Source organism: Osmerus mordax, chromosome 9 (assembly GCF_038355195.1).
Source record: "Osmerus mordax isolate fOsmMor3 chromosome 9, fOsmMor3.pri, whole genome shotgun sequence".
Taxonomy (NCBI): Eukaryota; Metazoa; Chordata; class Actinopteri; order Osmeriformes; family Osmeridae; genus Osmerus; species Osmerus mordax.
The window spans coordinates 13128805-13143044 of NC_090058.1; the positions used below are offsets into that span (position 1 = coordinate 13128805).

The following is a 14240-nucleotide window of genomic DNA, read 5'->3' on the forward strand; positions in this document are numbered from 1 at the left end:
GAAAGTCTTTCTGTATTATATACCGGAATACAGTGGTGGAGACACGTTGATCCAATGAAACCCTCGTGTAGTATCACGCCTACTTTATGATTGGAGGAAGCAATTAATGACGCTAGTAGGCTACTGTAATGTCTCCAACAAATGTTGCAATAATAACCTGAAACAGTGCCCCGTCTTAAATCTAAAATGTTCTGATTGTGATTGTGATTTTGATTGTACAGATTCCCTCAAATATTTATAAACCTGACCAAATGATAAATTAAATTCATTCAAGATTATTGCATTTAACGGAATTCAATATTAGAATAATCCTTCAGAAAGTTGAATGTAAGTTTGTGTTATAGCCTATCTACAATAAGCAAAACGTGTTAGTGCAAGCTTTTTTGTATTTGTCAGACAGAATTTTTTTCCCACGAAAAGTCAACAACACACCCACTTTGACTCGCAAATGGAGCAGAGTAACAAGTAAACATATCCAATGACATGGCTAGTTCAGCTCGTTACAGACCCACCACATTGTTTTGTCCAATCAAATCTTTCGTAGATACGGTAGGCTACAACCAGTTCCATCCAGGTGAGTATTGTACCCAAACCACTATGCAAATATATGTTTTAACCCTATCTCTACTACTTTACCACACTTCACATAAATGATAATTGTTCTGGAATACTGTGTCTGGGTCCTTGGGGGTGAGGGTCTGCATGAAAGTGTACAGGAATGTTCAGGGGTTTATTGGTTGTTTTGTGTTGTTGGAACACTGGATTATGCCTGTAATGTTGCAATACCTTGAATTGCAAATATATTTGACCCAATAAACCAGTAGCATGAAGTGAAAGAAAAAATTTAGAAACTTTCCGCACCTTAGCTAACACATTGCCTCTTCTATTGAGTGAATACTCTTTAGGTAGCTATAGGAGACAAATTATCAACCAATTATCATCAAGGAGGTGTGTCTCCCTCGGCTCAAATTGTGAATGTGCATACTGATCCTCTCTATGGGCATACTGGTTCTGGTTGGGTTGGCAGGTACGTGCTTGCTCGGCAAATAGCTATCTGACTAAATTCTTTGACAGATTGTTACAACTGTTTGGTAACTGATGTTGTTATGGTAGTTATGGAAACACACGTGGGTGGTGTATGCCATATGCTGAACCTTTGTGGGTAAAAGGGGGATTGGTTTACATTTAGCAGACGCTCTTATCCAGAGCGACTTACAGTAAGTACAGGGACATTCTCCCGGGAATCAAACCGGCAACCTTCTGATTACTAGCCCGATTCCCTAACCACTCAGCCACCTGACTCCCTGATTTACCTTTCAGGTTCTGAGTAATGGGGCTGTTTTAGCTGTAAGTGGTAAATGTTATGTATCAAGTGTTACACAGTATTATATCTGGGGGCGAATGTCTTTCAAAATTATTAATCCAATCCAATTGTATTTGTATAGCCCTTTTTACAAGCACTGTCACAGAAAGCTTCACATATGCCCATAAAATTGCATTTAAACTAACAAAAACCCTCAAGGGACACAAGTGAAAATCTCCCAGGAAAACTCCCAGAGAAAACATTGAAGAAACTCTAGAAGGAGAAATTCATTGAGGGATCATAGGTTGAACAAAATCATACATCAAGAATATGGAACACAAACATTCAGAGTTCCAAATCACTGCTCTGAGTTGGCGCATGTCAGTTTAGGCAGTGGTAGCCACAGGGCTGGGAAGTGGAGGATCAGCACATCATCTCTGGACGGCCATGAATAAGGACAAGAAGGGAATGGCAATTCTGGCAGATGTTGACAGCTCCAAAAGAACGTTGGATTTGAGAATGTGGAGGGACGAAAACCAATGACAGTAACATCAAGAGTGAGGTCCCCACCGGTTAAGTGTGAATTAGTGCCCAGTCACTAAAAATAAGGGGTTTTGGTGTAGCCCTAAACACCAAGACAGCATCAGCTTCTCTGATTGAAACAAGAAGAGGACTGCCACCGCACCACCGTCATTTTCAGCTTGCAACACACAGTGACTCACTTCAACACCCATACAACACAAAATTACACAACTCAACAACTGCTACACGTTCAGGTTCGCTTTATTTGTCATTTCATCATGAGTTGCATAGTACAGACATACAGTGTAACACAAAGTTCAAGCAGCACACCAGTTCAAGCTGGCTTTATTTATCATTTCAACACAGTACAATATAGACATATAGTATAATAGAATGTCATGCTACACAGGTAACACCTTTTCTAAAGCAAAGAGGTAATGTTGTTTTAACCAAACCAAGAGTTATGATAACATATTTTAGAAACGTACACATCAAAACATTTGTCACATAACATGTATTTATTAAATTGTCAATGACAATTGTCAGACTAATGTCTCAAGGACTTGACTTCACTCCATTCCTTCAATCACTCGACATAGTCGCCATACCATGAATTGACCAGCAGATGTCCATACGCAGAGCATGTGTCAAACACTGAAAAAACATTTTGACATTACTGTTTCAAACTAGTGCACAGTGCTTTTGATGCAGTCAGTGAATAATATGTCAGTAGGACACACACACACAGATTCTCGGAATAATAGATAGGGCACAGTGCCTGAGATGCCATCGATGAGTAACATGTTGGTGACAAACAGATTTCTGGAATTATAGATAGATAGTACAGTTAAGTCATATGTTTAGGCTCCGCCCTATGCTGTCAAATGAAATATATATTTTTTGCCACATAGAGACTAATGTCGTAGCGTGTGACATTTGGATGTTTATAAACATTACCTTTTTACACACACATTCGTGTGTTTATGTGAGCCTAATCGGAATGTTCAAATTTACCACACTCTTTATCTATCTTACTACATACCTACAGACACACAGAAAAAAAGATGTACACAGACAATCAAGGAAATATCTGAAAAATGTATTTTTGTAAAAAAAATAATATTTAAAATGATGCTATAAATAGAGCTAAAAGAAACAGCTTTCACAAATGTCAAATCATTAGAGGTCATCTGTTTGTCAACACTGACCCATTCAGTCTTTCTAACTGAGTTTCTAAACCAGAGGAAACCCAACAATAGCTATCAGCAGTTAGGTTTTTCTTCTTTATGTTTCTTTTAGAACGATCACATCGAAATATAACTATACCAATGGTTACTGCAATTAAAAGAACTAGTGGAACAACTGAACCAATAGCATACCATACCAACAGCCTGGAATTAAATGTTTTGCTGTTCGGAGCATTTGTTTCCAAAGTAACTTTGCCAAGAGTCTGCTCATGCATGCTCACATTGTCTGAAGGGGGTGCGTCTGTGTACGCATGTTTGTTTTTTAATTCATCAGACATGGTTTGAGATTCTATTGTCTTGCCATGAGTCACCGAGATTGAACGACTCCCTGTTGGTTCAGCAGTGGAATCAATTGTTAAATCTTCAATGCATGTAAGTCCATTCTGATGTAATCTAAAGTTATTAGGACACAAGCACTTGAAACCGCCTATAGTATTTTTGCATTTGTACTCACATCGTACATTATTAAGGCATTCATCGATGTCTATACAGGCATGTCCATCTTCTGATGCAATAAAACCAGAAATACAATGGCAGGAGAATGACCCTTGGGAGTTCAGACATATCTGAGAACATCTAGATTCAGTACACTCGTCTATGTCGTGACATTTGCCACCGACCATTTTGTATCCCACCCTACACACGCACATGTAGCTACCTTGCGTGTTGACACAATCATGATCATCACAGGCCTGCATCTGGCATTCATTAATATCAACACATCCAATTAAGTCTTTGTCCAGTTGGAGACCCTTTGGGCATACACATGAAAAGCCTGCGCCACTTGTTTTGCATTGATATTGGCATGGGGAACCGTGGCAATAGTCTTTTGCTTCACAAGATACTTGGTCATTTCCCAGTTCAAAGCCATCCTTGCATTCGCAGCGTACGCCACCAGCTTTTACATCCAAGCAGAAATGGTCACATCCACCATTTTTTAAGTCGCAACTTTGGTTGTCTGATGTACAAAATGGACCAGGGTTAGTCCAGGTGTTCATTGCTTTACAAATGGTGAAACTACTGTCATCACCGCACGTTACCTCAGCATATGTCCCTATTGGCAAAGAATTCAGACTATTAGCTTCATTTAAAGGGTTTTTGGCAAAAGGTGGAGTGTAGTAAATTTTTCCTTGTCTTGCCAATGACAGAGGTTTGCACATCTCTTTGAAGTAGAACTTGCATGCATAAAAAGCAGTATCCTTGCATGATCCATCAGTCCATTTCAACTCGCTGTTGCTTGATACATCATAATGTATTGTGACACACCTGTCCTCTGTACATGTACGGAGGGGCTCCCTGTCCCAGTTTGAATACTGGTCAAAGTTCATGCCGGATATCCACTTAAAGCCCTTCAGACTTGATCTATCTGTAACGCACTCCCCTTTGTGTAATTTTAATCCGATCCAAAATGTTAGGTCCCATCGTCGATTTTTTCCATCAACATGAGAAAGAATTGATTGGAGCTGGGCTTTCTCAGTGTTGTTCTTAGTTGTAAATAAGTAACCTCCATTGTCTTCACATTTCTTTCGAGCATCCTCAAAGATCACTTTTTCCATGTGTAAGGTAAAACAGGCTTTAGATGAACATAGACTTGCAGCAATGTTGTCTGTGGTTCCCATTGACCCACAGATGTGGAGAAGTAGTAAAAGATTTAAGAACATTATTGCTACAAAAGATAAACTATAAATTTCAATTCATATCAATATGCTCCATTGGCAGATACGTTTAAAATCCATGAGGCAAAAACACAGAGTGGTGAGAATTCTAATTCAACGTTCAAACTCCTGTATCCTGTTTTGTGAACAGACTGAAGACGGAAATAATAATCTTTAGCAGAATGTTTCTTTTGTCTCCCCCTGAAGCAAGTTCCGTTCTGGAAACAAAACACAATAGCAGGACCTCGTCATGTTTAGACATGTTTTACAGATAGCTCCATCCCTGGTAGGCCTAAATTTGGTCTCTGGATTTGTGGAGCCTACTCCAAAAATGGAAATACTTTCATAAACCAATCAAAGAAACCAAATAAGTAATTTAATCGAAAGTAAACCAGGCCTATTATGAAGTTAATGTTTATATCATAGTATTATACACAAGGATTATGTTGTCCCAAATAATTGTATTTATCTAATCATTTGTTTATCATGTATTGGAGGATGTTGCAGAAAATCAATCTAAATTCAATCTGTTCATTTCAAATAAATACATACAAGGGTAACATTTCTATTAATAAATCATAACTATCAACATTTTAAATTATATAGTAATAATTTTGTGAAAATCCGACCATATCCTTAATTCATTCTGCGCTAAAAAGAAGACAAACTAAAATTGACTTTAATGGACAGCAGTTTCTTATATACTAGTATTATAATGAGACCAATACGCTGTCCTCGACCTACGGTCTCAGTTAACAAACGTTGTAACAAATCTCTGCTTACAAAGGCGTTTGCAGACCTGTCGAAGAGTAAACATTTGCCGTTTGTAGAGTAAAAACTGTGATATTTAGATACCATAAATGGGAGTTTGAAATAGACTATACATTGAGTTCTTTATACAGACTATTAAATATCATCAATGAAGTGTGTAATCACTTTTGTAATACTGTGGAATCTTGCAATATTCACAAACAATTATTTATACTTAGTTATTTCATCACAATATGTATGGAAGGGTTGAAGTGGTTTACCCATGAAGTTATGGTCCATGTGTAATTTGCACAAATGATACATTTCTATCATCTGATCATCCAGGCAATGATTTATATCTAATCTAGACTGCCAATTCAACACTTTAACCAACCAATTAAACTTCACATTTTATGGTAGGCTACTGATTGCATTAAAACTGTTTCATGATAGAAATGTGGATGGCATTATTAATAAATTGATACCATACTCAATGCCATAGTACTGATGTATGTTGCACATTGCTAACAGAGGGGTTTCCTTGGGGGGGACAGTATATTGTTTTTTCTCTTGCCTGTGGGATGCAGATGAATGTGGCAGTACAGATCATTTCCTGTGTTTGTTTAAGGAAAGGAAGCACAACAGGTCACAACATCAATGGCAGGAAATTGTCCCAACCATAGACACAATTATCCCCTCCAATTTCTGGCACACACGGACTTAGACCAGCTCTCCAATCAGTTCCTCTTTTAAATTGACTTTTAAGATTTTGAGATTTTAAGGCACAAACCAACAACAACCAGTTGGTCAGTGTGCCAGGTTTTTGGCATAGACTATAGGTTATTTTTACAGTCAATGGTTTTTGGTGATTGTTGGCCTTTTGCTGCTGAACATGTTCAATCATGCTCCTCGTATTAAAAGTACAACATATAGGCTATTTGTAGCTTCTTGTTTAAAGCTTAGTCTACATTGAGCTACATACATACCTGGCTAAAATACAATAGATACATGTAGGTGTTTCTCTGATTATTTGTTTATATGGTTTTCTCTGTTTTATTTTAAAGTGTAGGCCGCCAGCCTCATCCCCGAACAGTACGTGGCAGTGACGCACCTCTGAAACTTTAGTTGGAATCTTACATAACATCAAAAGAAGATGCAATCTCGCCATCAATCAGACCCCCACCCCTCACCCCTCGGCTTGAAGCAACAGCCCCGGTGGATGTAGGTGGTATTTCATTTACGGTTAGGCACCCGGCTCTTACGGTCGTTTTTATTCCATTAACTCCAGTCAATATTTACAAAACTATCTCCCCCAATAATTTTTGCTCGATTCTCGAACCTGGGTCATACTACTAGTTTTTTCATATAATAATTTTTCCTGATTTTTGCTAAGTTTGAAACCAATCCGAAATGGGTAAACTAGCACCCCATTTATTTGCTTACGTCAAGAAAAGCTGCCTGGAAACATGCACACGGATACGAACAGGGGACGAGCACAAAAGGGAACATCAGCAAATCCCTGATTTACCTGAGCTGAATGAGAACCAGGAGAAAGGACTTGATAATGTACAGTTGCCTGCCTTTATTGTAGCAAGTTTTACAAATGGTTGCACACATACATGACGGTTGTTTGTAGAGTTTATTTCCGTTATTTTAAAGCAGATTTAACTATTTTGTAATGAACACATATTATGCTCATGGCATGACAAACGTCATTATAGCCTAATATAATTAGTTATAATATCGTGGCATGTTACGGCGTCATTATAGATTGTTGACATGTTATGGCGCAAAGACGAAGATTAATAAATCATGTCTGATAACCACAATATTGTTATGGTCGTTATATTGTTAGAACTTTGTCAGTTAACACCACAACGATGGCATTAACAATAAGCTAGTAATATTAAGCAACATTCATTATCATTATAATAGTAACATAGGTAGCCTATAGGCTTTAAGCTTGCTTTGCCGAGCTAGAACAACGACGGAGCCAGATATTCAAGTTTACAGTTTCTTTAATCCGACACAATACTTAAGCAGTCAAACTAAAAACACGAAGCAAAAAGAACAACGTATAGGCCCTGCATGTATAATACTACAGTACCAATATTATAGATTTTCGTAAAGTTCACATGTGCTTCTTGATCGGACTTGTACCACATTCTGACAGTTTATTGCAATGCCTTAGCTCCAGCTCACAAGATCGCGACTGGTTGTCGCAAAGTATGACGTGTACAGCTACTTGCAAGCGTGCACGAGTCTCGGAGCTAGAAAAAAAGCGAGCCACTGTTTAACGCTAGACCGGAAGATCCGGAACTGGAAAGATGACGCGGTCCGGTTTCGCGCTACCGCTTGCCTCACTGCGCCACTGAGCACTTTTCATAGAAATGAATGCGGAAACCATCTTGGAAGACAAAAGTAGCTGCCTCTAGTAACATAGCTAACTCTATGCCATCAATAGACCATCAATCACCAGTGGTCAGTGGTCTGGAGAACTTCTTGTTGTGAGCAACTTGAAATGCAGCGTTTCTGCAAATGTTGTTGTGTTTTGGACTAATGCTGCGGTGTTCTCAGCTAATACTGCTGTGTTCTTTCTTGTGTTCTCGGCTGATGTTGTGGTGTGAACCAATGCTATTGTGTTGTCACTCAATGTTGTGGTGCTGTAAGTAGTTGATTGTTTTTTGAAATGCAGCGTTTTTATAAATGTTTCGTTTTTGTTAATGTCGTTGTGTTGTGTGTTAATGTTGTTGTGTTTTCAACTTTTTTTTGCTTCGCTAATGTTGTTGTGTTGTGCACCCGTGGGCAACCGTACTAGGCTATTCCCAGTAATTTTACATCAATGGGAGAGGCAAAATTGTTCTTTCTTTTCAATATAACTTAAGTTGCACATGATTTAACTGAAGTTCCACATGCTTTCCAATCGGGTTGGTTTGTTAAAAACCTTACATTACGATTTCTACAGGAAATTGCTGACTTTATTGCCAGTGAAGATGCCAGACTTTTGTGCAGCCTACGGATGCTCTAATCGCCGTTGTCTCGAAACGAAAACCCGTGGGATCACCTTTCACCTGTAGGATATTACAATATTATTTTTTAGTATAATCGTTAGTTACTTAGTGTAAGCATGTACAGGGACAGCGGGGCTATGACATAATAGTATTGCTAGATTGTTGTTGACATAAGGCTTTTTAGAACGTTTGTTTACACAATCACTGAAAGTTTCTTTTGGACACCTTTTTATTGTTTTTAGTGAAGTTATCTGATTCTTAAAGTACATGCATGCATACATACATTTACCCCAAAAATTTGATAATTTAAGTGTGTATTTGTGTCCTTACCCTTAATGTAAATGTAAATACGTATTGAAAATGTTGACAATAATTTATATATCTGGGTACATTTCTCACTTTTTTAAGGTTTCCCAAAACCGGAGAGAGGAGGAGGAAGTGGGAAGTTGCCCTAAGAAGGGACGGTTTTGCTGCCTCTGACAGGACACTGCTCTGCAGTGAGCACTTCAGGAGTGAGGACTTTGACAGGACGGGTCAGACTGTCCGGCTTAAAGATGGTGTTGTGCCAACCATTTTCAACTTTCCAGCTCATCTTCAAAGGGTATGTGTATCATTGACCAACAATAATTTAAGGTGTATAAGATGGATGTATCAATCTAAATATGTGGTTAAATGTCACACTTTAGTTTTTTGTTTCTGCAAGTTATATAATGTGTTGTTTATTACAGCACATTTTAGCCACTCAAAACTTCTTTACTGTTTATTTTAGTCGGGAGCAACAAGAAGCACAACCACTTGTAGTAGAGCGGATGACAACCTGCCAATGGACTTGATGCCTGATGTTGTGAGTATTGGCATGTGGAATGTCACAAACTAATTAGAGCATCATATGGCTTGTTATATTAAATCCTTTATCTTTGTGGTACCCAGAAAGGTCTATGATGGTGTTAGTAGTCTAAGAGCCCAATATTATTTGAGGTGGTACTCTGTGTAAAAAGTTTGAAAAACCACTGGCTATCTCACTTTCTCTGTCAATCATACACTGGAATTAATAAACATGCATGAACACTGAAACTACAGCCAGGGCTAGGCAACCTTTACATTTTTGTCCAGAGCCACAAAACATATTTTTGCCTTATAAGTGGAGAAGCCTATACATTTTCTTAAAAGTATGCTGTTGTGTTTTCTGTTGGAGAATTGGAGAACCTAAAAATGTATTCAGGCTCACAGAATTCAAAAGTGAATTGTTGAAAAAGTAAGTTATTAATTTCCGTATTACTATTATTTATGTATTTGTATATTTTGCCAAAACAACAGGGAGCCACTGGAGAGAGGAGATTGGGGCACAAGCGGCAGGCCACTGACCACTTATATACATTGCCTGCTTCCCCTGAGGCTATAAAGGCCAAACTTGAAGAAGCCTCAGTGAGAGTGAGGAAACTGCAGCGGGAGAAGAGTAATGCCCTGAGGAGAGAAAAGAGGGCCAAGAACAACATGCAGGCTCTTGTGGAGGAACTGAAGGAGACACATCTAATCAACGAAGAGCTGAAAGACAAGCTTGAATGCTACTAAGGTAAAATAAAAATATTACATTGAATATTTTGTGTATTTTATGTTCTTTGTTGACTTCCTAGTTACTATTAAAAAGAGACCTACTGAATCACTTTTGCTAATTGAGGGATATCACTACCTGAGAGAGACTCTGAATATTCACCTTCCACATCCCAGTTCATTGCAAAGGTATTCTCCATGATGTCTAATTTTACACTGAATTACTTTAAGCACTACAGACAATATAGGGATGCTTGGGTTAGTGGTTAAATGGCTACTTGGTTAAATGGCTACTTTTTAATTATACAAGGTGGCTGAGCTCTCTTGATGCTAGACCTGGTCTCAATGAAATTATGTTGGACATGCTGGAAAGACGGCGTCAGGAAGATGAGGTCAAATACGGATGTGTCACTCTGATGCTGGATGCCATGTCCATCAAAAAACACGTTCAACATGATCCTCAGACACAAACATTGTTTGGATATGTGGACATGGGGGATTGATTGAATGAGACGGACATAGCTTCCAAGGTTCTTGTGTTTATGGTGGTTGGGCTTCAAGGTTATTGGAAAGCTCCAATTGCATATTATTTGACCAAGTCCCTCACACCAGAATCACAGAAAGTGTTAGTGAACATGCATTAGAAGAGCTGCATCATCGTCAGATGAGGATGGTGTGCATGACAATGGATGGTCATGCATCAAATGTCAGTATGTGCTCCCAACTTGCGTGCAATCTAAAAGCAGACCCCTGTGAGCCCTTGAAGACCCGTTTCCCACATCCAGTAACCCATGACAATGTTTTTGTTATGATGGACGCTAGCCGCATGCTGAAGCTGACACGCAATATGTTGCAGGTACATGCCCATTATTGCCTATCTGCTCTGGTTGACGGTTCTGCTTTTTATACATTTTGATTGTATTTACATAATTGTGCAGACTATGGTGCTTTACAGTTGACGTGTGCAATGGGGAAAAAATCTGATTCTGCAGGCATACAGCCCAATTATACAGCATAACTGGCAGTATCAATTGGAAGTACATAGTTCAGCTGAACAATGTCCAAAAGAAGTGGTCTACATGCTGCCAACCGAGTCACAGATAAGCATGTGTACTTTGCCAAATCAGAAAAGAAAAAAAAGCACCCTTATTGTCACATCTCAGATTTACAGGTTTAAAGCAATGCAGCATTTAAATTTTAAAAAGCATAGCCACAGAGGAAATGGAGAGGAAATGGAGAGAAATCAAACTATGCTTCATACTTGGGTGTTTACTATCTGATACCTGTTGACACTAAGTTAAAGTGATGATTTTCAGTTAATTTAGATATTTGTTTATAGATAACAGACAGGCTGTTTGACATCTTGAACAGTCGTAATCCCAGAGCCAAAGGGTTCAAAGCCCCCCTTGGTTCCAGGAATTGGACAAGCACCAGGGAGTTCTTGATAAAAGCCAAATGATCAGAATGAGACTGCTGATTTATTTTATTCTTCGTTAGATGTATACAAGTAGTCAATTTACAAATCATTCAATTATCTAAGGTAAAACTACCTGTTTCAGTGCATCCCTCAAGTCCATGATATAAGTTCAACAGATGCTCTGTTCTTGTTTATCTACCATCTTCTGCATCGAGTTCAGATGCACCGTCCTGTAAGATGTTCTGTCATGTCTGCATCGAGTTCATGAGATGCTCTTTTCTGTCTGCGTCAAGTTCATAAAGTGATACGTATTATATATTATTCATATAATACTATCTTGCTCTATTGTGTTTGCTGTCTGCAAATTTGTCTGTGTCTTTTGCCAGTTCTCTTGTATTCAGTTTTTTTCTAGATTGTCTGCCCTGAGAAGTGCTGCTCTGGGAGCATTCACAATTTTCTGTTAGTTTGCATCCCTGCTTTCTTGTGTGCTGTTTTGGCAGAATCATCATAGTAATACAGCATTTGCTTTTGAAGGTTCCTCACTGTCCTGGGCTACATCATAAACATTGACACGTTGATGTCGATGGTTCCTGTGCTGATTGAAGGACAGCGATATGTCCTGACCTACAGATTCAGCCAGGACCTCTTGGAACTTCTCTTCAACTCCATCAGAGCATCCGGTAGGGTTCATAATTTATATTTAGCAGCCGCAACACTAAGTGACACAAAGTTTCAGCAAATGCTTGTATTGTTTTCAGTTTGTCGGTCCATATGTTTTTTTTTTCTTTCATTTTTTTGTAAAATGTGTTTTCTGAAGACATACACATTACCTGGAAGTGTCCCAAACTATTTTGAGTATTTAGAAAATAGTCTGTGTGTTTCTGAATCAGAATCAGAAAGGGTTTTAATCGGCATGAAAGTTTGCACAGACAGGGAATTTACTTTGGCAGGAAGGTGCATACATTAAACATATAGGAATCTTAAAACTTAAATATGTGGTCTAACTATACAAAAGGAACAAAGTGTAGCTAATACTAACAGGATTTAGAATAAAATATAAAGTAGCCATAATTTACAATCTAAAAATACAGATAGTACAAAAGATACAAATAGTGCAAATTGCAATGTGACATTGTGCAGATTGTGATTAAAGTTATTAAAGTGACTGTTTGCTGAATTTATCACCACTGATACAGTCTGAATTGTTTGATAATGTCATTCAACTTAATTTATGTCGAAAGATCATTCAGGGGTGGCTAGTTCTAATTTGTCTTTTTTTTTTAAGCACAAAACATTTTAAAGCATGTATTGAATATCTGTGTAATATACTCGTGTACCTTGTGTTTTATTAAGGTGGCTGGAATAAGAACCCTAATGCCAGCCAGTTCAAGTACATCTTTAGAAAGCTGATGGCCCGGTGTGGAGTTGTTAAACCATGCAGAGGCAATGTGACAGCACAGGATGAGGCAGAGCCCCTACCAGCGGTCATCGACACCTCTACAGGCCTATCAGCTGTAGATATGTCCTCTGCAGCAGGAGGAGAAGATCTTCCATCCCCGTTTGCTGACATTCCTGCCCAAGTTCATGACCACAGCTACCTTCCCTCCTGTGATGTCTGCCATGCCAGCCTGGTGACAGATGCTGCATCTGCCATCAAGGACCAGAGCTACCACCTGCTGTCTCAAAAAAAAAATGGAGGCCTGGTGATTCCATCAGAGGGCACAATGAGGGTTGTCAGGGCAGCAGAGTGGCTCATTCGCCAGGCATCATCAAGTTTCAGACGATCACAGCCCATCAAACTGCTAGAGGTCATGTACATTGTACGGAAGAGGATCGGGTCAGAGGATGTGTTTGTGCTCGGGGAGCACATCGGCGACACGCAGTATGGCATAGACAGCCACTACCATACGCTGCAAACATTAATTGTGTCCCTGTTTCTAAGCTAAGGCTAAACCACATCGCTAAAATGACTACACTTAGCTTACAGAGCAACAACATGCGACAGAAGCTCAATAAAACAGTCCTTTTCAAATGGCATTATCCCAATGTTACGACCCTGGTGGATCTCTCGGGGGGCCGCCCATTTTTGCTGCGTCTCTGTGTGCAGGGCGGGAGTTCTCAGGTGCACGCAATTGGAGGTTGATTGACCTAGAAAAGGCCTGCCTAGTCTGTGCTGGAGGTTGCTTATTCTCTCCCCTCTGCGTTTTGACTTTTTGTTTGTGTTTACAGGACTGATCTTTGCACCACACTTTTGGTTCCCTTCCACTTACTGATTAATTCCACACTCCTGTTACTTTGTATTCTTATTTATTGTTAAAGATCCTGTAAAGTGGAATTGGAAACGAGTTTTAAGTTCATCACACCACAGAAGAATGTGTTATCTACCCATCCAAATTTGAAGAAAAAAACACCGATTAGTATGTTAAATTAGGCTTTGAAATCGTGAGAAAATCAGCAGTCTTCTCTGCTTGAGACTGGGGGGGCGTGTCGCCAGAAGGAGCTGAAGCTCCGCCCCCTCGCTGGAAGGCGCCGCCTCTCAAGTACCTACGACCCAGATAATGTATTTGTTCCAATGAGTGAAACATACAGATGCATATAAATGAAGCTTGTTCCCCTGAGCTGTAACACGAGTAAAAATGGACACCAGAGACACACTAGTACATTAGCAACCATTTCACCAAAATACCATCATTCTACACCGAGTAATTTCAAGTTAGCGGTTTGCACCAACTCATATTAGGGATACCTCTGTAAAGGTTATCTAGTATAATAACAAGCACATAT

General features: G+C 39.1%; 2 protein-coding genes across 4 annotated transcripts; one reads left to right on the forward strand and one right to left on the reverse strand.

The window, feature by feature from the left end:
- Positions 1 to 2076: 2076 nt before the first annotated feature.
- Positions 2077 to 4776, reverse strand: LOC136949211 (complement component C1q receptor-like). Its single transcript, XM_067243442.1, has one exon. It carries the CDS (start codon positions 4731 to 4733, stop codon positions 3012 to 3014), a length of 1722 nt encoding a protein of 573 aa, XP_067099543.1. The 5' UTR covers positions 4734 to 4776; the 3' UTR covers positions 2077 to 3011.
- Positions 4777 to 7863: 3087 nt separating this feature from the next.
- Positions 7864 to 13502, forward strand: LOC136948942 (uncharacterized). 3 transcript variants are annotated; one of them, XR_010877403.1, is made up of 7 exons: positions 7864 to 7958; positions 8443 to 8550; positions 8897 to 9089; positions 9258 to 9332; positions 9806 to 10061; positions 11991 to 12136; positions 12810 to 13502. XR_010877403.1 is itself a non-coding variant. In XM_067243099.1 (2 exons), the coding sequence occupies exons 1-2, from the start codon at positions 12034 to 12036 to the stop codon at positions 13400 to 13402; spliced, it is 696 nt and encodes a 231-aa protein (XP_067099200.1). In that variant the 5' UTR covers positions 11999 to 12033; the 3' UTR covers positions 13403 to 13502. The 3 variants fall into 3 exon arrangements, 1 of the variants encoding a protein (XP_067099200.1); XR_010877402.1 differs by having other exon boundaries at positions 7899 to 7984; XM_067243099.1 differs by lacking the exons at positions 7864 to 7958; positions 8443 to 8550; positions 8897 to 9089; positions 9258 to 9332; positions 9806 to 10061 and having other exon boundaries at positions 11999 to 12136.
- The last annotated feature ends 738 nt before the right edge of the window (positions 13503 to 14240 follow it).